This window comes from Hermetia illucens, chromosome 1, assembly GCF_905115235.1.
Source record: "Hermetia illucens chromosome 1, iHerIll2.2.curated.20191125, whole genome shotgun sequence".
In the NCBI taxonomy this organism is placed as follows: domain Eukaryota; kingdom Metazoa; phylum Arthropoda; class Insecta; order Diptera; family Stratiomyidae; genus Hermetia; species Hermetia illucens.
In genome coordinates this window covers 187,382,776-187,409,410 of record NC_051849.1, presented here as the reverse complement: position 1 = coordinate 187,409,410, position 26,635 = coordinate 187,382,776, and the positions used below count along the sequence as shown (strand labels likewise).

General features: G+C 39.3%; 2 protein-coding genes across 6 annotated transcripts in view; both read right to left on the bottom strand.

The window, feature by feature from the left end:
* Window positions 1-677: 677 nt before the first annotated feature.
* Window positions 678-9,831, bottom strand: LOC119661238 (protein mothers against dpp-like). 2 transcript variants are annotated; one of them, XM_038070467.1, is made up of 3 exons: window positions 9,540-9,831; window positions 2,665-2,975; window positions 678-2,511 (listed from the first exon to the last, which is right to left on the bottom strand). In XM_038070467.1, the coding sequence occupies exons 2-3, from the start codon at window positions 2,932-2,934 to the stop codon at window positions 1,408-1,410; spliced, it is 1,374 nt and encodes a 457-aa protein (XP_037926395.1). In that variant the 5' UTR covers window positions 2,935-2,975; window positions 9,540-9,831; the 3' UTR covers window positions 678-1,407. The 2 variants fall into 2 exon arrangements, with proteins under 2 accessions (XP_037926395.1, XP_037926396.1); XM_038070468.1 differs by having other exon boundaries at window positions 2,665-2,964.
* A 6,180-nt stretch (window positions 9,832-16,011) lies between these two features.
* LOC119652450 overlaps window positions 16,012-26,635 on the bottom strand; it is a 168,591-nt gene continuing 157,967 nt past the window's right edge. For all 4 annotated transcript variants that reach the window (XM_038056599.1, XM_038056610.1, XM_038056620.1 and 1 more), the window contains one exon: window positions 16,012-26,573. In XM_038056599.1, coding sequence (XP_037912527.1) covers window positions 26,334-26,573 — 240 coding nt within the window. In that variant the 3' untranslated portion in view covers window positions 16,012-26,333. The remainder of the gene's footprint in view (window positions 26,574-26,635) is intronic.

The following is a 26,635-nucleotide window of genomic DNA, read 5'->3' as shown; positions in this document are numbered from 1 at the left end:
TCTTGTCGGTTTATCATTTTTATTTTTGTTTATTGAATCCATGTCTTGTCCCACGAGTAGTCTGGGAAGGATGTCCACCCTGGTTAGCTTGGCCGCCAGGGTAAAGGTCTTATTTGAAACTTAAGGGGCCCAAAGTATTCAGAGTTCGCTTACTAAAGACCAAGCTCCCCATTAGCCACCCAGCCCTCGACGTATGGTGCTTCATCTTGGCTTGGGGTCATATTAGCACCTTCTCCAGTTCAGGGAGGACGATCCCTGGGATGTTGTTTCGGCTCATCGGCCCGCCAGCTCTACTTGCCCGTAACACATGACCAGCAGGCAAACAGATACCAGTCAGGCCCTACCCACTCTTGACCCATCCGTAGACGATCTCCAGCAGCCACCGCAAGGAGTTCGGCTTGCCGGAATTATGCAACTTTAACTTAAAGCATAACAGACCAGGCCGCCTACGAAAGTTAAACGTAATGACTCGTGCGCTGCACTGCGTACGACATGCAATATTTTGCGACATTTCCATGAGGAAAAGACCTTTAACTGGTGAATGATTTTAGAGAGCAAAAATCACAGTCGCTGGTAATGCCAGTCTCCTAAAAATGCCGGCTGTTCAAGCATGATCATAATCTAAGGGTCTACTCTGAAAATTTGTAGTAAAGTTCAATTTTCAATAAAAAAGGCAGTTTTATGTGTAAATATAGGCACTATGATTTTTATTTATAATAAACAATTCGTCACAAACATATGCTAGATACAAACTTTAAAGACTGTCTGTAGATCATCTGACAGCATCAATAATTATATACAAATATCTCAACTATGTCGTCTTTAACGCTTGTAATGTCTCTACTAAGCATCAATTTTGAAATTCAATTACACTACATCAATTCGACTAAGTAAATATTCAATTTTGAAAAATAACACTTCACGAATGAACCTAACTGCGGTCCATCCGCCTCACTTATTGGCCAAACATTCGTTTATTCGAAACGTGACAGCATAAATACTAGCACAAAATATTAAAAATGAAGTATTTCTCTCTTAATGCATATCTTAGAAGGTAAAATTTTCCGTTTAAGCTTGTCTACTAAATATGAATATTTTTAACGAAAATACAATACTAAAAACACTGCAGTAGGTCTGTGTCTACCAACTCTCTTTGAAATTTATCATAATGAGGCACGTTCAGACTTAGTTAAAGTAGGTTCTAAATGCCGCGAGTTTTGTCTAGAGTGCGAAATTATCAAATCGTTACAATGTTACAAAATACGGTGAACTTATGGATGTAAAAACCAAAATCACGTTTGTCTTATCTCAAACATATTCTCACCTTGAATATTTTTAAATTGGCTAATAGCTTGTGAAAGCGTGCGTAATGAATAGACAGAAGCTAATAAACAAAAATAGAACTCCTTAAGATACTGAACTTATGGCGTTATGTGGTGACCCCATTTGGGTGAGCACTTTATCAAGCCACTGAAGCGGACCGTGCAGATGAATTTCAATCCAGCACGGTGTGGAGGTGACATCCTGTCGATGATATTCAGCTCCCCATCCTTTCACAAAGCTCATCCGTATCGTGCACATCCTTGTCAACTCGAAAACTGCCTCGAATCCATGATTTACTGATTGCGAAAGTAGTTGAGCAAATTCTTGATTATTGAAAATTTTCAAGGAACAGCCGGGAGGGATTTTGCAGACGGTCGAGGGATGAAAACCATGATGATAGTTGCAGTTGCGCGATTGTACAAAAATAGCTGAATCGGACAAGCACTCAGCATATACTTCGCCCGCTACATAGTACAGGTGAACACCTTTACCGATGTGACGCCGCGTATTCTCAATCGTACTGTTGCGGTTGACATTGCTCAACTGGCCTAGACAAAAACGATCCGAGTTGTTCGATGGATTCGTGAAACCGTCAACAATCAAGGAATTCGAATTTGCATGGAAAACCTCTCCGACACGACAATTCAGTTCATAATATGCAATGCTTGCCCAAAACAATGGTTCCGAATAGCTAACGGGAGCCACTTCCATTGGAGCGTCCATGGGAGTTGCTCCTTCTGTTTGATTATTTGAATTTGAGTCTTCGGGCGGACTGTAGGCCGGAGGCGGTGTTTCAGCTAAACTTCCATAAGGACTTGTTGGATTGGAATTAACCGAACTGGGGCTTCCGACAGATGTCATAGCCGGACTAGTTGGACTAATTTGCGAGTTAAATCCGGACGATGAATAGCTAACATTATGCGGCATATTGGGCTCGCACATTTGTGTTTGAAATTGCAGAAGTGAATGGCCAGGGGCGAATTCCGAATGCCGGGGCACAAGTACCGGTGGAAGTACTGGGCTTTCGACACGTTTGTAGTGATAAGGATTTATACATACGTCCTTTTGCTTCGCACTGAATGGATATTGACAACTTTCGATGGGTTTCAACTCATGATGTGACTGCAGGTCAGGCCAACGCCATACACGGCAATAAATGACATGTGGCAATCCTTTGCGATGTGATACCTGGAAGAAGCGTGAAAATTCGGGATGCGTATTAATGGTTTGCACATAAATTGTATTCAAATTCAAATCAAAGCAACAATACATCAAAAATAGGAAATACTTTAACGCCCGTTGATTTCTTCAACTTGTTTATTTATCATTTTCGACACTTACTTGTAATCTTCCATCCAATGAACGGGGAATTGTCACACATTTTGATGGTTGGCCTGGACATGATAGAGCTCTCTCTAGATCTTCAATAGCTCCTTTCCGTTTCTTTAGCTTCTTCACAAGACTGTCTACTGCTTTCTCCGCCCACTTTTCTTCTTCGTCACCTTGTTTCCATCCGAGTAGTTTTTTAACCGCGGGACTCGTAAATGAAAACAATGTGCCCAAGGTTGACATTGCACTGCTGCTTGACGCCTTAACATCATCCGTTTCCATTGTGATTGGTGCGTTTTAGGAACTGTCTATCTAGAAAAGAACTGTTCGTTGATGTAGAAAGGGGAGAGAAGAACGGCAAACTATAATCTACAGATAATGATAGCAAAATCGACAATCCTTACAGCAAAAAATCTTCTAAATTGAACACTCTCCACGGCAAGCATTTACGGGTCAAGGAAGTATCATTAAATTCTCACCAATCCTAACGAAAGCTAGTGAATAATTCAAATCCTTTCGGGGCCCTTTCGAAGGATTCTTCCAATATTCCACTATATTTTTCATATCTGTGAGAATTCGCCTCCACTTTTTTTACAACAATAATTTCTGATGGTCTAACAATCCACGAAAATATTCTTAATTGGTTTGGCTTTCTCGGAAACAGAAAGGCTAGCAAGAAGCATTAACAACGGATCTATTATTTTGTTAAGGATTTAAAGTTTTCAAACTTCTAATAAGATGCAAAACTACTACAAAATAAAGGAGGGAGACGAATATTTCCAAGATTTAAAGGGAAATTTTATTCCAATGTCGTCAAATATCCATCGGAGCCAAAAATTGTCTGCAACAGTCCTAGTGCTCTTGATATAATTCATAATCCTGAAATAATTAAAGTTTGTACGCCCAGTAATTTGAGTTTTAAGGATACACACAAAGTATTCCTTGCTTGTCTTAAAAGGCGACTAAGAGGGATAGAAATTAGTGGGCTAGGAATGTCAGCAAAGCCTCAAAGAGGGGCTCACCTTACGGCTCTGAATTCTCTAGTTATCTAAAATACCTCCTGGCGGAACGTGGCTTTTGTTCTTTGGAAAGTCAAGTAGTAGTAGACACGAATTTGATCCCGAACTATTGCTGATAGCCACCGCACGACGCGCTCTCTACGAAGCCAGTTTCTACCAACTTCTTGACTGCAAGATTCCGGCCCAGATTAAGGAGTATCGCAATAATACGCACTAACAGAAATTTCCGATATTATAGAGAAAAATGCTTGCTTTCTACCACACATTAACCAGACCGTTGAGCCACCAGCCTCTAAGAAGCGGAATCTAACTTCGACGAAATCGCCGCAAAGACCCGGAGCCGCCGTCAAAAATCAATCGCAAGCTCAGGAGCCCCAACCTTTAAAAAACGCTGTCAATGCAAGCCGCCGCAGAGAAGACTCAAATAAGGCCACAACGAGTTATCATCCAACAACACCACCAGTAGCAACATAACCAACAAGAGCCTCATCAGCAACAACTTATATTATAAATAGGTTAAGACATTATTCTTTTTGTAATTTTTTTTGTTAACATTAATAATTATTATATAACCGCCGCAAGAGCCGGCGAGGATATCCTTTTTTAAAAATTCATCGTTGCAGTTCCGCTCTCTTGGCGTGCTTTTATTTATTTTGGTCCGCGCTTCAAGCGTCCGCTCCGAGATGCGTCGGTGGTTTCTCTTTTCCCGTTCGTACGGGCATTTGGGGGTGCGGTCTGCCGTCGTAAAATAAGATCTACTAAAATTCGGTACAGCCGCGTCCTCGACTCAACTCAGATCATTAAATTTAGCTTTTGTCATATCGCTAGACAACAAAGACGCGGCAGGCCCATCGGACCTTCAGGTGACCGCCCTCGCTGTACGCGTCCCTCCTTTTTGGCGAAGGAACCCGGAGCTCTGGTTCGTCCATCTGGAGGCGCAATTCCAGATGTCCGGAATCACAGCAAATGCGACAAAATTGGATGGGGAGTCCATCCTCCTGGTGACCGACATTGACAAGTCGGCCTCCTACAGCCTATTAAAAACGTAGCTGATCAAGCGCCTGCCGGTAATTGAGCCAGCTAAGCTGGATCACTTGCTGGCAGGTTTGACTTTAGCCGATCGAACTTCCAGCCAATTGCTTCGCGAAATGAGGGAATTGGGTGGGAGCAAGATCGACGCGTGCGTGTCCGGTCCTTTGGAGGCGCTGGCAGCTGCGGCTTATAAGGTGCATGAGGTGCACGCGCGTCCCACGATAGCGGCCGTTCAGCAGCCTTCAGATGAAGTAGGCGAGCTGAAGCGCGAGATGGCCGCTCTTGTGGTCAGCATGGCGGAGATGAAGGCAACGCTGGACGTTCAGCGTTCGCGCGGCAGATGGCTAGCTCGCTCGCGGTCCACTGCTGGAAAAAGGCGATCGAGTAGCAGGTCGTCAGGACAACCTACGGACCGGCTATTCCCACAACCTTTAAAACTTACGGCGGCAAATTCCTCGCGCACACCCACACCTACGGTTACAGGCAAGTGGACGTGAGTCTTGGCTTGCATAGGAAGTTCCCATGGCGATTCATCCTGGCGGATGTCAGCTTCCCCATTTTAGGCGCAGACATCTTGTGTCAGTATGGGCTGCTAGTTTACTTGCAGAACAGGTGCCTTATAGACTCCACAACCAATCTTAATTCGTCAGGCCGAATCTCTTCTCACCCCAACAACAATCTTTCCGTACTTTTGGAGGACACTACTGACTCTCGTGATCGGGCACTCCTCCAAAAGTTCAGCCATATTACTACCGAATGTAGTCTCTCAAAACCAGCGAACCACAATGTGCAGCACCACATTAGCACCACTGGTTCTCCTATCTTCTCAAAGGTGCGTCCCCTACCATCCCAGAAGCTGGCTGTTGCACGGAAAGAATTCAAACAACTTATGCAACAGGGTATCTGCAGACCTTCAGACAGCTGTTGGTCTTCCCCACTCCATATGTTCCCTAAACCAAAGGACGAATGGCGCCCCTGTGAGGATTATAGAAGGCTAAACGCACAGACGGTTCCTGACCGATATCCCATTCCATTCATCCACGACTTTGCCCATCATCTCGTAAACTGCGCATCTTTTCGACCTTGGATTTAACCAAGGCGTATCACCGAATCCCTGTAGCTCCAGAAAACATTCCAAAGACAGCAATAAGCACACCCTTTGGACTTTTCGAGTTCACGCGGATGAGTTTCGGGTTATGCAATGCGGCGCAAACCTTTCAAAGGTTCATTCACTCGGTTCTGCGAAACCTCGACTTCTGCTTCGTGTATTTGAATAATGTTTTGGTCGCTTCTTCCTCAAAGTCTGAGCACTTAGCCCATCTCGAGTGCATTTTTTAACGACTCCTAGAGGCCGGTTTAGTCCTAAACGTTGATAAATGCAAGTTTCTCCAGACACAGGTGAGATTCCTCGGCCACTTAATTTCCCCTGACGGAATACAGCCCGACTCGGACAAGGTGCAAGCGATCTCAAGTTTCCCGCGTCCAAAAACGGTGAAGGAGTTGCGGAGGTTCTTGGGCATGCTAAATTTCTATCGTCGTTTCCTGCCCAAGGCTGCCCAACACCTGTCCGTTTTGAACGCATACTTGTCTGGCCCCAAAAGAAAAAGACACACGAGAGATTGTGTGATCTGAAGAGGTTGTCCGCGCGTTTGACAAATGCCGACAACAACTGGCTGATGCTACACTATTAGCATTTTCTCGACAATATGCAGCCCTAGCCGTTTTTGTTGATGCCTCTGACATCGCAGTAGGTGCTGCTCTTCACCAAAAGGTGAATCAAGTCTGACAGCCTTTGAACTTCTTCTCTAAACAGTTGAACCCCGCTTAACGGAATTACAGCACCTACGATCGAGAACTGCTAGCCGCGTACTTGATCATTAAATAGTTCCGCTTCTCCCTAGAAGGCAGGCCGTTCACAGTGTTCACGGACCATAAGCCTCTCACGTATGCTTTGGAACAGAAGCCCGACAAAACGTCCTCTCGTCAGCTTCGACACCTGAGCTTTATAAGCCAGTTCACGTCCGACATACAGCTCGTGTCTGGCAAGGACCACATAGTTGCTGACGCTTTGTCTCGTGTCTCCGAGGTTAACATCCCCGCCTCACTCGACTTCTCGGCTATTGCCAAGGCGCAGGAGGATGATGCAGTACTTCAGAGCTTCAAATACAACCCCAAATACAAATTTCGGGAGTTGCCCATTTTCGGGTCGAACCTCTCTCTCTTCTGCGAAGACTCAGAAAAGGGAACCCGGCCATTCATTCCAGCCACCTTACACAAGGAAGTGTTCCACACAGTTCATGACTTAGCGCACCCAGGCACCAGGACGACAAATCGGGTAGTCACCGAAAAATACTTCTGGCCCTCCATGAATAAGGATGTCAACTCCTGGGCCAGTAAGATCACCAGGCATGTAAGGAAAGCAGTGGGCTCATTTCCCCGCACTACCAAGCGATTCCACACTATACAACTCGACATCGTAGGCCCTTTGCGAGACTCGCACGGTTTCAAGTATTGCCTCACAATCATCGACAGGTTTACGCGGTGGCCTGAAGTGCCGAAGCCCCCTCTCGAGAGGGGACGCAGTTCCGGGTTCAGTCGCTGAAACCCCTAGGTTTCATCTGGCGGCGGAGTGATGTGGCGCTGCAGGGTTAGCAACATTCGAAATTTATTTCGAATATTAATTCGACTGACAGATGCCACCACCGGTGTTCTCCGTGGCGTAGTAGGCCTGGCCAACCAATTTAGATTAAGAAAAAAATAATTGAATATGATTTTAAAAAAATTAAGTTGCTAGCGTTTCACCAAACTGGCTACATTTCATTTAAGTGTCATTTTTTACAGTTGAATTATAACCAACTTTATCATTTTGAGAAAACAGAAATATAATTCGAAAATTTGGAAAGAAATTTCATTTGTCATTCATTAGAGGCAAACTCATGCAGATCTGAAAATCCTTGAAACCAAACTAATTTCGTGCATCGGTAGCGAGTATTTGTCAGAAATAATTCAAAGTTCACGAGACATTTAAACTGCCAGGCATACGATTTAAATATTTTGCATAAAATAATGACCGATCTAAAAATGCCACCAAAGCTAATCCGGCGAGTGAAAGCTACAGTGATTAACGAGGGCCAGGTAAAAATCCAAAATGAACTGACACAAGGCTTTCCTATATAGTGTTAGGACTTAAGCAAGGGAATGGTCTCGCCCACCCTTTTAACTTGATGCTCGAATATGTCGTCAGGAAAGTGGCCTCAGTTGATACCAGAGGTACGTTACTGGTAAAATCCACGCAACTAGCGGCATACGCAGACAACGTGGATATTCTTGCCGGGTAGATGCTTCGTGCAGTTCGAGTCAGCAGCGAGTAAAGTGAGCAATGAAGCCAGAATAAAATACATGACCAAAACTCGAAAGGCGGTTGCAAGTATGCAACACATCGCAATGGGTGAGCATAATTTCGCACAGATGAACTAATTCGTCTACCTAAGAGCCCTACTCTTGAAGGACGGAAACGAAAAACACGAAATCCAAAGGGAGATTACTACTGCTCATAAAGCATTTTATGCAGTCCTCTCCATAATGAAATCGAGAAAAGTACACAGATGCAATAAACTACGCATCTACAAGCTATTAATTCGTCCCATGCTGCTGTATGGATGCGAGCCGTGGACCTTGAAGCAACCGTCGCAAAAGCAGATCGACGTCTTCGAGGAAAATGAAAGATTTTGTATCATCATTTTGTATGTGGGTCGTCAATCAATAGCATCGACACGAGTAAAAATCCGGAAGTTGCAATGGACTGCCCACATCAAACGAATGCATAAGGGGAGGATTCTGAAACGATTTTCTAACTGGAGGTCTTTGGATCGAGGTAATTGGAGGCGATGCCCCCGGGAAGCCAAGGCCCAATTTGGATTGTAGTGGCATCGAAGAAGAAGGATAATAACGTATTATACAAATGAAAGAGGTAGCTAGCTCCTTGATAGTAATATTCAGTTTGATCGACAATCAGTCTGCCGGGAACTTCAAGGATAACGTCATGAATGAAAATGTCTATCATTCTGTCTTTGTGACAAACCACGTACTCGTTAATAGTCTATTTAGCGACATTTAGAATAGCTGACAATGATGATCGCTAGGCTAAACAGATTTTATTGGCGGGAAATATTCATATCTTCCAGTCCAAAACGCGCTACCCGTGTTGATATTTCGGCCGACTGTTGACAAATGTTTGCTTTGGAGCCTGTAACATTGTGACTTGGCATAATTCTTGTGAGAAACCAAACACTTTTGGGGATTTCGTGCATAATATTACATGAGCCTTTACTAACGGTACCCCTAAATGAGGTACATTATAACGGTGTTACCAACATATGCTCTCGAATGTACCAAAAATCTTGCCAAACAACCATTTCACAAAAATCATCATTATTTAAACAAATCCCAGTAAAATTAAATAATGAACGAAAAAAGGAGGCTCAGCTTCGCTGATCGCGCGGCAACAACTCCCGCTAATTTTTTATGTTATGACGTCGAAATTTCGTTATTTAATGAAATGCCGCCAAAGTTCTCACATAACGGAGAGACGCATTGTAAACACCATGATGCAATGTTTTAATTACTTATAACACTACCTTTGTTGGTTCCTACAATTGCCTTAAAGTTCGCCCTAACACTGCGACTTGCAAGTCCACTCGGTTCCATACAAACTAAGAGGACCCCGCAATGTCGACGCCAGAGTCCTGCCTAACACGAAATGTCGATTTGCCGCTACCTGCTTTTAGCAAGTCACTTTCGATTATGAATGAACTTCATATTAATTATACTACTTACCTTATCAATTCGCAATATTACGTTAGAGGATGATAAACGCTACTGAGAAACCAAACATAAGTCCCTGCCAAGTTCAAGGTGCATATGCTCGCGGGTGGATCACTACAAACAGGGAAGACTTTAAAGCGAGATCGACCTCCCAGCACTTAACATTATTATCAAACGGTTTTAATCTAGAAGCAACTTTTAATGTTGAAAAAACGCAGTAATTCCACTTTGTATAGAAAATCTTACAGCCGCGTAAACAATGCATTAACTGTCAAGTGGACAGCTGATATGAGCCATGGCCGCCATGCTTCCGTACCTAAATTTGAAGCTTTCAAATGTAAAAAATGCAACCATTTACTAACATTGAACGGACGCAGTCACCAAAGACAGCAACCGATCCTACCGCAGGCAATTATACCAAGGAACTTTTTTGCAGATAAAGTTCGAATTAGTGCGGGCGAGAACCCGCCAACGTTTTTTTCGTAACCATTTTTAAAATGGATATGAAAGCAGAGGAAGGAAATTGAGATATGTCGTTTCAATTTTCATAGAATTCTAATGAGCAGATGAGTTTAATGGCGGTGGAAAGTAATTTATACCGTCATATTGTGGAGGAAGATGTTAAAAAGTTTAGGAGGGGTGGAGCCCTGAGGGACTCCTAAGTCTACAAGAAATTTGATGGAGCGAAGTCCGTCGAAGCGCACGTGACAAATTGTGTTGGAGATTATGTCTACAAGTATTGTAAATAATGGGAGGGATTCTGGATTAACTTGAAAAGCAAGTCCTCTTTCAGGGATAGAGGGAAGTGCCCATTATTCAGGCAGTTGTTGAATAGGATGGCGAGACGTTCACTGATGGTGAGCGCACACTTCCGTAATATGAAGTTGGAGATAATCCTACACAAAACCTTAAAGCACACTTCACAAACCCGTAGATAAAGTGATTCCCAGATCAAACAACAAATTACTTGTTATCAAAATTATAATAAACATACATCAAAAAATGCTTATAAACTTGAGTCGCTTAGCGCACAAATAAAAACTTATAAATTACCTGCAGACAGATTGCATATCAAATTTCACTGGTGCGAATAACTTACAGATATTGCAAGTACAGAATATTACAATCTGTGGTGAAAAATAACACCACAGAAAGGTCGTTGAAATGGGAATCTACCTTGGGGAAAAAGTGAGTGTGAAAAAAAGACTACGAGGGGGACCCAAAAAATGGGAATTTCGTCATAACTTCTTTATTTCTCAATATTTTTACACTAAATTTTGATCACTTTTAAAGTATTCGCCTTTGACTACAACGCACTTCCCCAAACGATTCTTCCATTGTTCAAAACATTTTTTAAATTTACTCATCGGGATGTCCTTTAAGCCTTCCAGTGATTTTTGTTTCACCTCGACAGTGGCAAAACGGTTTCCTTTCATATTCCTTTTGAGGGAGGGGAGCAAAAAGAAGGGCATTGATTTTGTCGACGTTTTCGTCAGCTCTTCACGTTGAGGGGCGCCCTGAACGAAGTTGATCTTCAATAAACATTTCTCCACTTTTAAAACGTGAAAACCAATCGTAAACTCTGGTTTTACTTTAGGCAGCATCCCCATAAGCAGTCTTAAGCATTACAATAGTTTCCCCGGCCGATTTCCCCAACAGGAAACAACATTTCACAGCCGCGCGTTGTTCTCGAAAATCTGCCATTACTTTTTCGCCGAAATGAAAAAAGTTGTTTTACTAAAAAAAATCCCACAGGTGAACCGATGCACTCTCAGCCACACAACTTCGCACACTGACGCAGGTGGTGTAATACTAACGGATATGTGGTCAAACAATAGGTTCCCCCACTCTCCCTCCCCACCATAGCGTAATTCCCGGAACTTATGGGTCCCTTCTCGTAAATGTGGAATTTGAACAAAAATTTGTGTGAGGAAAAACCCCTCATGTGAAAATAGTGATAAGAAACCAGATTAGGTAAGCAAATAATTTGCATATGTTAGGCTAAGGAATTAGAATAACAGCCAGATAAACTTAGGCTTTAAAAGCAAACACTTTGAATTTAAGCGTAGGGCAGAGGTACAGCTTCGGAGCTCCACTGCGCATACGGAAAAAGGCTAACGAGCTGTTCGTTCCTACGATTCTACGCAGGCCAGAGGTACAGCTCTGGAGCTCCTCTGCAGGAGCGGACAACAGCTTTCGAGTTATCTGCCCCTGAAGCTATTTCAACGTCAAGACTCTAAGCAACACAAGCGGACGACCGTAACATTGGGTCACACCACAATATGTCAGGACCCGATGATTTTTTATTGCTGAGCCGGATGATTGCAAGTTAAACTTCTTCTTGAGGTAAGACTCTTCCAAGTTCAACATTTTATCGTTGACAGTAGTCGTGACTATCGAGTTTCAGATGGAGTCCGCGGACGATTTGGTTCTGAATAAGTGGCTAAAGTAATCTACGCAGGCAGATATTTTTTTTTTTCAGGGGAGTGGAATTGGAGGTTTCCTATTTTTATCGGGGAGTAGTTGACGTTGAGAAAGGATTTTTTCTTTCCAGCCAGTCGAGAATTTGCTGTAAATGCATAAAGAGACTGAGGGCATGGTGGTCGCAGTGAATTGCCAGTGAGAAGCAGCTAGTGACATATGCTGATAGATTGGAGAGATTATAAAGCCATCTAGAAAGGAAGACCCTCGTGGAAAGGTTGGTACTCCCACGTTAGGTGATGTCCGCGCTAAGGAATGGGCTTAATTATAACCAATTGAAGAGAACTATGCCGTTTTCGTTGCTAACTGAGTCGTCCCAAGTAAGATGCGTGACGCAGAGGTTACCGCTGAAGAGGAAAACGACAAATCTAGCAGCGATTTCCCATAGTTCGGATAAAATGGAAGTGGGATGGTGGGTCGTACCACCTGGAAACTAGAGAAAGCCGATTAGGACTCGGAGGAAACCGCCGCCCCTGTCTGACCACTGCTAACAGGTAGTTTGAAGTAAATGCATCCGATAGAATGGTGTTCGCTCATAGCCCTGATCTGACTAGGTTGACTATGTCTCTACCCGTGTCCTTGCGAAATGGGATGTATCCGGGAACGTGTATTTTAACGTTGAGGGTTTCCCCAAGTGGGTGAAGTGCTGAGAGTTTTCTTATCGGCGTTGTCATGGTCGAACGGGGACAATTCCCAAAGGAGTGTGACCCGCGCATTTGACACATCTGGAGTTGTAGCCGCAATTTGAAGAAACATGGCTAAATTGTTGGCAGTTAAAGCACTGAGTGACATTCCCTTTTCTGGGTTTCTCCCAGTTGAGTAGAAGTAAAAGGTTTTTAGTTTAGAGACTATGAATCTGCCTCGGTGTTGAGAATCACGTGAAGAGGCTTAAGTTAGTATCGTTGACCCGTGACCACGGGGTGGAAAGTGTTAAAACGCGAATCGGCGTAACCAGTGCCAATTTCTTGATTTCCGTTGCCACGTCGTCAGAAGTGTCTTCGTGAGGGAAGATTCCTTTGAGAATGGGGGTTGGCTCCCTCTTCTGGTGATCGAATGAGCTCCCAATTTGGAGGCGTTGATTATTGGAAAGAGTCTCTTGTGAGTGTTGGTACAATTGAGTCGGACTTTAAGCGTATCGGTCGGCAGATTATTAATCTCGTATTTAATGGTTTTATCCATGTTTTCAATAACTATGCCCAGCGTCCTGGGGTTCAATCCGTACAGGAATATCGGCGAGCAAAATGAATTTTCCTACTACCATTAACCACCGGCGAACTGACCGAATCGGCGAATTTCGTAGTTCCGGGACGCGCGTGAGTCGCTCGGGCGATGCTCGTTCAGCCAAAAAGTGGAACCTGCTGTTATGGACTGTGAAAACAAGCGAAAGGCTATGCACTCTATGTTTGCGAGGCAAATTTAGAAATATAAGTCTCATTAAGAGGAGACTGCAGAGTCGGAGAAGGATACCTTCTACGAGGCAGTTGGGCGGACACTCGAAGCCTGTCCCAAGTATGATATCAAAATCATATTTTGAGATTTTCAGTCAAGTAGGGAAGGAACCCATATTCAGGCGATACGTTGGCTCCCATACCTTACATAGAGATACCAATGATAACGGACTGCAGATTATTCGATTAGCAGTATCGCACAAAATGATTGTTGGAAGTACCTGGTTTGCGCGGAAAGTGGTCCACAAAAAAAAGTGGGCCTCTCTAGGCGGGACCACTTTCAATCAAATTGACCACGTGTTGATTGAACGCCGCCACCTCTCAGTCTTGATGAATGTCAGAACATATAGGAGGGCCATTATTGTCTCGGATCACTATCTCATTGGCATAGTGCTCCGGGCCCGAGTTACAACTCCGCCTACAGTTCCATCTAACAATCAGGTGAGAGTGAATACTAAAGCCATCCACAACGGAACCCTCTGTAGCACATATAAGGGGAAATGAATGACGCAATAACCGAAACTTACAGATATCCTAGAGATGAAGCATCAACAAATGATCTGCACAACCACCTGAAGAACGTTATCATTGATACGACCACAAACATACTTGGCCCCTGCCACAAGAAAAGTCGGAACGGCTGGTTCGACGATTAATGTAAGCTAGCAACGGAACGGAAGATTGCTGCATATCAGGCAATGCTACACTCTCAAAGAACGCGGGCACGCGCAGAGGCCTACCAAGAACTTCGTCGAGTGGAGAAGCGACTTTACAGACAGAAAAGAAAGCCTAGGAGAACCAACATGTCAGTGAACTCGAGAGGTACAGGCGGAAACCGCACCAAGTGCGCAAGTTTTACGAACAAGACAGCAGGATGGAGTCTTATACACCTCGATACTCATCCTGCCGAGACAAAGAGGGAAATCTGATTTCCGACAGAATGGGCACATTGGAGCGATGGGTTGAGTACTTTCATGAGCTACTAAACAACCAGAATATCGGCAAGTTGGAGGTCCCGCCAACTGAAGACGACGCGTAAATGCTGCCACGCCAAGGATGGAAGAACAGTCCGTGCAATCGACTTAAATACAGAGGTGACCAACTACACCAAACGGTTCATCAAATGATGCTCAAGGTGTGGGACAGCGAATCAATGCCTGACGACTGGCAACGAGGCATTATTTGTCTCATACATAAAAAGGGAGACATCACACAGTGCAGCAATTATAGAGACATCACGTTGCTGAGTACTGTCTATAAGTTATTCTCCGCAATCTTGCTAAGCCGGATAGTCCCATGCGCCCAGAACATCATCGAACCAAACCAAAGACGTTTCACTACAGGCAAATCAGCAACAGATCAGATTTCCTCTCTGCGGCAAGCGATGGGAAAACTGTGGAATATGACCATCAGTTGCATCACCTTTTCATCGACTTTAAGGTTATAATAGCATACCCACGGTAAAACTGTACACGGCCATGAGAGAATTAGATGTCCCAACGAAATTGATAAGACTGATTAGGCTGACCAATGTGCCAGCCCAGATAAAAGTAGCATGATCACTCTCCAAACCATTCAACATCAATAACGGTCTAAGACAAGGCGATGACCTATCATGCATCCTCTTTAACCTGGAGCTGGAAAAAGTGATCCGCGATGCAGATGTAAATGCAAGAGGACAATTTCGTCATCATTGGAAGAACATACAAACTGCCTTCATCCAGATCGGGCAGGCGGCTATCATCACGAGATCTTGACCTGCACATTAATGAAGGCAAGACGAAGTACATGGTGGCAATGTCTGCGCCAAAAACCAAAGAACGAACGACATCGAATCGCACTGGTCAAACAGGAAGGAGACAAAATTTTGAGACCGTTGATAATTTGTCCTATCTAGAGTCGAAAATCAAAGCTATGACGATGAAATCTGCACACGGTTGTTTGCCGCCAACAGAGCCTATTTCCGCTTACAAAAACTCTTTCGCTCCAAAACCTTCCACCGTAGGGTCAAAGCTCTTACATTACAAGACAATGATCTTGCCAGTCCTTATGTATTCCTCAAAGACCTGGGTTCTTAGAAAGAATGCTTGGCCGCGTTCCAGAGAAGAATATTCCGAAGCATTTTCGGTCCCCTAAATGAGATGGATGATTCCGCAGCCTCTATAACGATGAAATCTATGAGCGATACCACGACCGTTTCGTTATGGATAAAATCTGGTTCAGCAGACTGCGGTGGGCAGGTCACCTAATCCGTATGGGTAATGATGATTCCGCCCGGAAAGTCTATAAGGGCAATATCTATGGTAGAAAATAAAACGTGGCAGACCCTGCCACGGCGAGACGATGCCATAGTTCAGGACGCCAGACAGCTTTTAGGGATATTGAATTGGTGGACCTCGGCACAAAACCGGGACGTCTGGAGTTTCTTATTAATGTAGGCTTAGACTGGATACCGATTGTTGCGCCGTTGATGACGATGATATTATATCCTAGAGCAGCCTAGAAACAGAACAATGCATCTTTTCACAAAATTTACCCAAAATAAAACAATCATGTTCTTTTCCAAAAGAAATATTATTTTAGTAAATAGCAAAAAAATTTACATAATACTCTACATAAATAATAAAAAGTTAGTTAATAATAACATTTTTTCTTTTCATTTAAAACCCTGTCATTATATACTGGTATCTGGTCTGGTGAGCTTTTTTTTGTTCATATCCAATCATACGTAAAATTAAAACGTGTATATACTATGCAAGTAATTGTGTTGTTTTGCTTTTTTTTTCATGTATTATTTTTATACAATTGGACGCATAGCATTCACTGGCTAAACACTAACTAATGTTTATTTGATCTTTCCATTTGTATTTTATATCTTTTGCTAGGCCAGTATTATTACTAAAGAAAAAAATTAATAAAACTTGTGTGTAAGTACGAATCCCTGCATTAAAATAAAATTCAATTAAATAATGCCATAAATTAGTATATGTGTGTGTATGTGTTTATGTGTAGATATGGAAAAAAGTAGAACTTATTAGAGGTTCGTATTAATAAAATTAGAATAAATTATATTTCTTTATGATATCATTTTGCGTTGTTCTTTTTTTAGTTTATTGTTATTCTTTATTACTATTATTAGCGTATTAAGGTAGAAAAGATTCAATTATGTATATTGCTACTTTTTTATGTTAAGTAAAAGTGCGTGTATGTGTGTGTGTCGGTGTGCATGAAATTTAAGAACAAGCTGCCGTTTAATGATCTATTTTTAAACTGTGGACAGAATTACGTTACAGCCAATGAGACATTCATCGTCAATCAGGGAACAAGTTTTGCAGTTTTAAACGAGACATTCTTTAAAGTCCAATTTCGTTTTGAATTATTGTTAAAGGTTCTTGTCAAATACAACATCTTGGGCTATTACCTCGATACAAGACCAAAGAAAGTTAAGTGGCTTTGTGGGAATTTGTAAATTTATTACACTTGTTGACTAATTCACGATAAATAATGACTTTGAGATTCAAGATCAGGCGTTTAGCTGCAAATTAAAATATGTGCAATTCTTTTGATTATGCTCAGTTAAAAAATAATCTAAGGGATTCTGATTTGGCTTAAAAAAATACGCATTCAATTGTCTGACAATGAAAAAAAAGAATTGCACTAAAGTTAAATTGACAAAAAAAAATCTCTGTGTATCAACGTGTACGCTTGGTTCAAGTGTTTCAACTTAAATCTCAATATTTCTTATCTCTTTCAGAAATTTAGCATATACATATCAATTAAACACGTTTTCACAAAATTTTCAAACAATCTAAAGGCAAATGAAATACACAATAAATACAAGTTTGAAATTATTACGATATTAATTACTACTTACATAAATATTTAATATAAATAAGAAAAAAACGGATGTTTGGACAATTTCAATTAGTTTAAAAAAATAAAATACTGTTTAATTTTTTCATCTTTCACGTTTCTATTTTTTTTATATTTTGTTTTAAATCTAGGTATTTTTCTCTTAATAAAAAAATATATTTTAACTTTTTTTTTCAACTTTCTAAGATTAGAATTGTTCTTTTCCTTATTTTCGCGTTCTTCTTCACCTTTTTAGTATATTTTTTTTATACTTATTGTTTCTTTTTATAACAAGCATTTTGCATTTAATTTCTTGGTGTGTTATGTATATATGTAATAATAATAAAACTATCGTAAATCTATGAGAAAAATTCCGAAATGAGAATCATTTTTTTTTAATAATTATACCATATACATATATAGAAGAGATTGTTGGTGTTTCAAACACACATGGAAGGATATTATATCAATCTTTTTACTTAACTAAAAATCTACATTTAGACAAAACCAAATGTTAATATCAATTTATTAATAATTAAGAAATTCGTTAATAATGCTCACGTGTTATGCATGTAAATAATATTAGAAGAGTAAAATATATATATATGTATATTTGAAACTTATATCAACTTTATTTATTAATCATTTTTAAGTTATTCTTAAGATTTTATTATTTGTTATTAATATTAAGATCATTACACTCTAAAGCTACTAAAATCTTGTTTATTTAAAAAAAACTGGTAAACGAAATTGGTATACTTGATTACAATTGTTTGATTGATTCAATCAATCTCGGCACTTTCCCTAATTGCTATACTTGAATTTCTTTTATAAATATATAATTTTATTTTAAGGTTCTTTTCATTTTGCTTTGCTTCTTCATTGTCATTTGTTGTTTATTTATTTTGATCTCTAAAGCTTTCTGAATTTTCGTATGCTACACAGAATTATATAAACGAAGAGATAATCGGAAGAGTTTCCAATGATGAGTTTGTTACATGAGTATTTTAAAAATGTCACTTTGATATTTCGACTTTTTGCCAATTTTAAGAGAGTAGAAGAAATATGCGATATTCTAATTTACGTAAGTTACTGTACTGGCTTATCCCTTGCCTAACAATACAAATTATGGAGATGAAACTAAACCATAGTCTCAATTCAACAATAAAACCGAGATTACGTGGATATCCCCTGCGCTACATAAGAATAGTTAACGGGCATGAGTAAGCTACGTAAAAAATATAATAAAAAAGCATAAAAAATACGTACTTAATCCATTTCCAACATTGCAGTGAAAAATTAGAGAAACTTTAATACAATTGCGTGTAATACTTATCAGAATCACGAGGACGAATTTTTCACAAAACAGATCAAAATCTTCGCATATACTCGAATATGGTGACAGATAAGATACAAATTAAACAGATAAGATAAAATTAAACTGAGCCTAGTTCTTTGCAATTTCTTAATTACTGAATTTATAAGCAACGTAGGTTATTCTTGAATGGGGTAGCCTCTTATATAATAAACTTGAGTATCTAAATATGAGCAAAGACACTATGACTATTACTAACCATCAGGTGAGAGTGGTACGGAGTCAAACATATAGCGAACATTGACTACGCAAGTTATCTTTTAGCATAAACAGTTCATGTCTGATAAAAATCCAGCTAATGGGAGACCTACAAAGTCAAGAAAAAATTAAATGTTCTTCCCTTTTCAAAGCTGACGAAAGCAAAGGTGACTCATATTTTTTTATTATTTGATTGATTTCTATGATAATCAGCTAGGATCAGGTTCTTAAAAGGAGGGAGGATTCTGTCGTGTCCTGAAAGGGAAATTTCAACGAAAAGTGGAATGGAATGCTGCTCCTATACGTCCTCGTCGAAAAAAGAGCTGGCTCAAACAAATTGGTCACGAGGACGCTACGATGTGCTAACAGTGACTCGGACCATTTCCTGATTAGAGGGAAGTACCGCTGTCGAATAGCCAAAAACAGTCACACTTGACGACAGCTTGAAGAAGAACGAAGTAGCATTTAATACAGTGAAACAGATGAGGACAGGTTTTAAATCGCGAACCACTCTCTGTAAAGATCAGAATGCCAATATCATCAGCGACACGACCCAAATAAGAGCAAAATTGGTTTAGTATTTTCAAGCCTTCTTGAACCCAATGATAACACATTTCCACCCCTTTGTTATTCCGAATGACCCAAACGGAGAAAACGTGCCCACAGCCCCGACTTTGTACGAAATAGAACCAGCCTTGTTTAAATTAAAATCACATAAAGTTCTCGAAATCGATGGCATTTCAACCGAGCTCATAAAAGAAAGGGAACAGAGCTCACCAGTAGAATCTACAAACTAATCAGCTGAATCTGGATAATCGAACAAATACCTGGCGACTGAAGGAAAAGTGTAATTTGTCCAATGTACAAAAAGGATGTTCGTCTGCATTGCAGAAATTACAAAGAGGATCACATTGCAGCAGCACGAGATGCTGGTGAATATAATGGAACGAGGACTGACAGAATATACAGATAACATCATCGGGGAATACCAAGGTAGCTTCAGATCAACAACGGACCAGATATGCACAGTTAAACAGATGCTTGAAAAGAGGTGGGAATATGACATCGATGTGCAACAACTATTCACTGACTTATGCCAAGTATACGATAGTGTAAACCGCAATGCTCTGTGCAGAATAATGATGAAGCTAAAAGTCCCACCGAAGTTAGTCCAGCTAGTGAAAGCCACAATGATTAACAACGAGGAGCAGGTAAAAATCCAAAATGAACGGATACAAAGTTTTCCTATAGTGTCGAGACAAATAACCCCCCAATTCTCTTTAACTTAGAACTCGAATAGATCGTCAGAAAGGTAACCTCAGTTGAAACCAGAGGTAAGTTACTGATAGATTCCGCACAACTGGTCGCGCACGCAAACGACGTGGACCTTCGGGCGAAGGAAGTGTTCGAGTAGTTCGAGTCAGCAGCGAGTGAAGCGGGGCTCAGCTTTAATAGATCCAAAACGAAATACACGACGCAACCTCGAAAGTATGCAGAAATTGCAATGGATGAGAGCATAATTTCGAAAAGGTGGAGCAATTCGTCTACCTAGGAGTCCGTCTCTCGAAGGAGGGAAAGAAAAAAACACGAAATCCAAAGGCGGATAACTACTGCTCATAAAGTATTTTATGCGGTCCTCCCCATAATGAGATCGAGAAAAGTACACAGACGCAAAAACAAAGAGCCACTATAAAATTTTGTGTTAAAAACGATTGACTGTGATGAAGAAGTTTGAAATGATCGAGACTACATATACTGATTCTACTCTGTCGTTTGGTTCTTTTGGTCATTTGTTTTAAGGATTCTACAAAGGAAAAGCGAGGGATCAATGACAACGAAACTAGAAGTCAACATCGTTCGGATAGCATTAGTTTTGAAGGATGACCGTCGACTAAGAGAAGAAGAGGAAACGAGGATACCTAAAACTACCGCACAACGCAATTCACATGTCACACTGAATTCTAGAAACGATCGAAGCTTCTTCCTTTTGAACGATACTAATCCGCCCCACAGTATACCAATTTTTCAGCAAACTTAGCGCAAAAACAGGTCACAACTCTTAGTTGCTCCACTATTCTTCACATATGCGACCTCCGGACAATGCAGTCCGCATTTTCAGAATTGAAATTAGAACTTAACCGGAACCATTATGCATTTTCTAAGGTAATGGAAAAATTAAAATATGTAATGGACACAATTTTGAACAAAAATATGTGTTACGATTTTTTTTCCAATTTTTTAGGGCTTTTTAGACCTTATGGTCGAAACTTGTAGGACGTACAGTGTATATTTGATTCCCTTACAAAGAAAAGGGAACATTGCGAAGTTATTTGGACTAAAATTTGATTTGATTTGATTTTCTGCTCCAAATCCAGTTTGATCATCCACCAGGAATCGTGGACAAAAAATGAACTGGAGAAAGCAAGTTCCTTAATTGACCTAAACCTTTTTTTTAACGATTACCATTTCTTGTTCACAGTCTTTATGCGCAGATTCTTGGATTAGGTCATATCTTTGTCGTTAAGTTGGGCGACCAGGCTCCAAACCATGGAATATATGGAAGAACTACTTCACTGAATCAAAGCATCTCAGACTGGGTTTGGGTGAATGTTGAGTCTAGATTATTAAAGAGGGTCAGACAGACTTCATCCACTTATATGAATGTTGTGAAATACTGATGCGATTATAGCTTGCCGACTTCTATTACAGACACGCGACTTCGATAGCTGCAAATTTGCCTAATGTAATATACTGGGATTGCGGAGGAAAATTATGCGTAGGTATCAGTTTAGAAAGAAGAGCGCTGAGAGAGGTAGAAAATATTTCTGAGATGTTTTATTAATATCTTGATTTAGGAGAAAAAAATCTGTTGAGATTGTAATTTAAGAAGGGAAAAGTGGTTATTGATTCCTTCAATTGGAAGACAAAGAAAACATTTTGGATAAAGAGTTTTGAAACAAGGAAGGCAAAAATTTTCGGAGAGTTTAAACAGATCAGAAGATTTTAAATGCATTGATTTGTAGCTACGTTGGAAGTCTATGGGTCACTTTAGAGTAAGTTCGTACGCTGTTCCTTTGATGTACTTTTATGTTCGGCTGCATCCAGCACAAACTCGACTAATGCCAACTTCTATTGTATATAGTATAATAAAGGTACACAATTAGACCGTTCACGTTCTTGTGTACATGAAAAAGTTACTCGTTGAAACTCCTTGATGATAGCCTGTCCGCGACTATTAGATAAAAGGCAGTTAAGAGAATGAAACAGGCCGAAGAGCAAAAAGTCCAGAGTCTGTGAGAACGGAGATAAAACAGCCAGTTGTACCTGTCATACGACGAACTAAAATCCACCATTCATATTTAGATTCGAGGCCATGGACGAAAACGGAATTTTCAAACGCCTACTGAAAAGGAAGGTGGAAGATAAAAGATCACCTGGAAAACCCAGATACAATTCGGAGAACCATACCGTGGCTTGACCGAGAATAGTTCATACAAGGACTTTGGAAGGCCAAGGATCAACATTGGACTGCAGTACCATATTAAGTTTTTTTTTGTATCATGTTATTTTTTTATCAAATTGGCCATTTTTGGAGTAAATTTGGCAGCCAATAGCCTTCTGTAAGTAAACAAACACTGAGTAAGGGAAGGAAATAACTACTTGCCGAAATACTGCGTTTGTTTAAATAATAAAATTGTAGCCAGAGAAGTTCTTTCTTTTTTCGTTCACTGCCCTTCATGACGTTATACCGGGTCTGTCCAAAGATATGCGGACTGTTTGTATTGCGCGGTTTCAGCTAGCGCCGAAGAGGAGTAGGAAGACATCAAGAATATCTTCCATATAAAGTGTGTTCCCCTTGTCGGTTACAACCACGGTTGCATGGGTTCCATTTACTTCCAAACGTTTTGATTAGCAGTTCGAGCGCAATGAGTTTAATGGCATTGACCTTAATTGTTGTCGCTAGCCAACTTATTTAATTGCAGCCGAAAATTACGAGTCGAGATTCCCTGTGAATGCGATCATTTCTATGATTTCGTCTTTCTCAATACCATGTAAAATTTTCACTCAACACATTTGTTCATTGACGCAACGGCCCACAAACAGACATGGGGCGTCGTGAGCTAAATGCCGTAGGGACTGATGACGTCATGAATAATATTTTCACAGATTGTGGCGAACGTTTAGCGGAGCTTCTATGAGGACGTGCGAACGTTAAAATAATGCCATGACCATTTTCACCAGAAAATTTGCTTACAAAACCAAATTGTTTATTTTCACACTGCGTATCAGACGCCAAATCCCCAGTACTAGAAGTAGGCCATTAACAGTGCTAAAAAGAAGTTTCAATTTAATGAATTTCGGATGAGGATAACTATATGGTCATTTTCTCAAATTATAACTTTTCCAGTTGACAAGTCGAAGACTGAGAAGCCAAAATAGATGACTATTCAAGATAATTAGATGGAAAAGGATATTCGTTTGATCTTAGCTGAATTATTTAAATTGAATAGATTTAAGGAATCGAAAATGTACATTTTTACCAAAATGTTGAGCCACGCATGGACCACAATTGAAATAGATAGGAATACCATTAAGTCGATGCTAGTTGATTTGAGTGGAGAATTTAAGAACAATTGAGGGGTTGATTTAAGCATGGTATTGGATAGTCCATTTCAAGCCACATCGAATGGTATAAAAAGTTTTCCCATACGGCTATCCTTCAGGGTGCGATTAGCCTTCAAAATTGGCTTCAGAATTTGAAAAAAAAAAAAACACGTTTTGGGAACATGTTTGTTGAAATTAAGGATTGGAGGGTGACGAGTTTGCTGAGATAAAACAATCTCTGACCTACATTATGGATATTGAAATCACTTCACCTTCAAATGAGGGAACATCACATAGAATAGATGAATCTTTGATCTTTAAAGCCTCAGCTTTTTTCCTTCAATATTACTTGCAAATAAGTAGGCTTAAATGGATAAATCTATCAGATATCGAGTAAATGTTCATTTACTTACCAATAGCGTTCCTATTTCAATACATATCGTAACTTCCCTCTGTCTACCGCCATCATATTTCGAAAATCTGTCTTTGGTTAGTAATCAATTTAAATAAATATGTATACGAGAACGAACATACAATTAATAACTATATGAAAAAATACTGAAAGAAAAATATTATTGTCATGAAAAATACTAAGAGTAGAAAAAACTTGCTTTTTAGAAGAGAAGCATAAAATATAAAGTGAATGAAATTAAATAGTTTATGAATATACAAAAAAAAATTACCACAGAGAGAGAAGAATTCAAGTAGTTTATATCATAGAATAATTAATACTTTTCGAGTGCAACTAATACAGAGAGAAGAAATTTCCTAAGCATATTAATGTAAATGAGAATCTTAAATCGACACCAATTCACTATATAATTCTGTGTGCAACACATTGAGAATAGTTTTGTTTACTTTTTAATGTTGTTTTGTAATTATTACAATTTGGACTTGAGTATTTGTTTTCCTTCATTTTATATTACATCTAATGAGTTACGTGTTTCTATTGATAGAAATGAAGTTTCGGTAAAAGCTGCATAAATTAAATACATTATATTAAATATATATATAAGTTCGAGATAGATTATAATATATATTAAGTACACATCTTTCTTTCTGTGTGTTTTACGAATTTGTTAGATCCACATAGTATGTGTTACAATTCAAAAATGTTTCTTGCAATATCTCTTACTTTTTTGTTCTTGTTCTTAGAGAGCTAGCAGTAAAATTTCTTAATCAACTGAAAAACTGCTCAGTTGACTGCATCTCATCCGCTTATTTCTTTATTATGATTATCGCAAAAGAATTGTAATTTATTCAGTTAGTCAAATTTTTTAGAAAAATAATACTTTCGAAAAATATCAATATAGAAATTTCGATCACTCAATTCACTTCTGGATTATTCCACAAGCACTCCCATCATTCTATTTTTATTTTTGCTTTTCTTTCAACGTTTCGTTACGTTTTACTTTTATTTTTTGTTCTATATAACTGAGCTGCCCAAGGCAATGTGTAGTGTAGTTCTTTTAGAGAAAAATATCAACGAGCAGAAAAATTTGCAATAATATCTACAATCACTTTGTTCTTTAGCAATCACTACACTTAGTTTACAATAATGTCTTAATCGATTTGTTCGCTCACACTTAAAACTATTCAAAATATTATTAATTTATATTTCTTTTCTTTTGAAAAAATATATTTTATATTTGATTGAATTTTTTTTGTTCCTTTAAAATTTTTATTAGCTTTACCTTTTCACTTTGCTTTCTTACTAAAATATAGAACAATATCTTGAGTATTTCTTGACGGATCCGTAACTAAATAAGATTAAAGAGATTCTAAAATGTTGCTTGTTTAAAATTGTCATTGTGGTTACCGCATATTTGTCATCAGATTAAAAAAATAACTAGTGTGCAAATCTATTTTGTTTTGCATGGTTTTGTAATCTGTGTTCTGGTTTATTTTTCCAGTACTTCCCTCATTTCATCTTCGATGCAGTAATATGTTGTCATTTAGCATCTTTACATGTACCAATTCAGATTTCCATCTCACAACCCCTCTAGTAAAACTATGCGGTGCTAGATTCCTCATTCATTTGGATCAATTGGATGAATTCTATGTCACTACTTTACTTCTAGTCGGCTTCACTTAGGCATGGTCTATAGACAATTTCTTTAGATAGTTTTTAGCAATTAGGCATTATTCAAACAAGTAACTATTATCACACTTTTGCAATTAGGCAAGAATTTTATTTTGTTTCAACTATCTCAAAGACATATTTTCGCCCGCAGGGAATCCATTTGTTTTGAAACAGAATATTTAATAAATCTTTGCAAAAACTACGTTTATTTCTTGTACTGAATACACGATCAAGTCGAAAGTGTATTATTCAGATTAGAGATAAAACAGTTCAACTTTTCAAGTAATAAGTTAAACGAAATAATACACATTCTGATTCAATCCAAATAGACCCCCCCTTTAAGTTTCAGATTGCTTTGAAAAATTTTATAGAAAACATCTCCAATTATTACGAATTTTTTTAGTGGATTCTACATAAGTACTAAAAGTATTAACATGTCAACTGAATTTTGATCTTTTTGTTTGCATTAAAATCTATCAAATCGTTTCAATACTAAGTAGGTGGCGCTATTATTATAGTTAATTGCTTTAAATTTTCCGGTTGAATTTATTATCTCTTTTAAATTTTCACTCCTTACTCTTGCTATAGTGCCCTTCTGATGGGTATGTATAGTATAAAAACAACTGATAAAGAAGTAAGATTTTTCATTTCTATATTCTAAATCCACTGTCAAATGTCTTATCCTTTTCAAAATTTAATTGAAATTCGTTGAATGACTACCGAATAGTTCGTAAAATTATCTTTCTTGAAGAAAGTTTGTAGGGTTAAGGCGATAATGTTGTTTCACTAGCACTTATTTGATTCGAGACAAGATTCAAAGGTACACTGGACGTTGCTAATTCTTCATTTTCATCATTATTACTACTATTCGGATTATCGTCGTCATCAATTGGTGCTATTGTTGATGTTGTCATGATGCTTTTTTGATTATTTTCCAAATTAGTATCCGTTTGTTGATTATTTTCAACAAAATTTTGTGAGGCACGTAGAAAATGTGTATAGGGCTGAATTTAATAAAATTATTGTCAATATTATTTAGTTTAATGAAGACTATGTAAAGCGTTGC

What these genes read in the sequence shown, in the direction of transcription:
- LOC119661238 (XM_038070467.1), bottom strand. Translation starts at nt 2,934, where the DNA reads ATGGAAACGGATGATGTTAAGGCGTCAAGCAGCAGTGCAATGTCAACC. An exon ending in CATTGGATGGAAGATTACAA is followed by an intron (nt 2,512 to 2,664) that starts GTAAGTGTCGAA and finishes CGCTTCTTCCAG; the next exon opens with GTATCACATCGCAAAGGATT.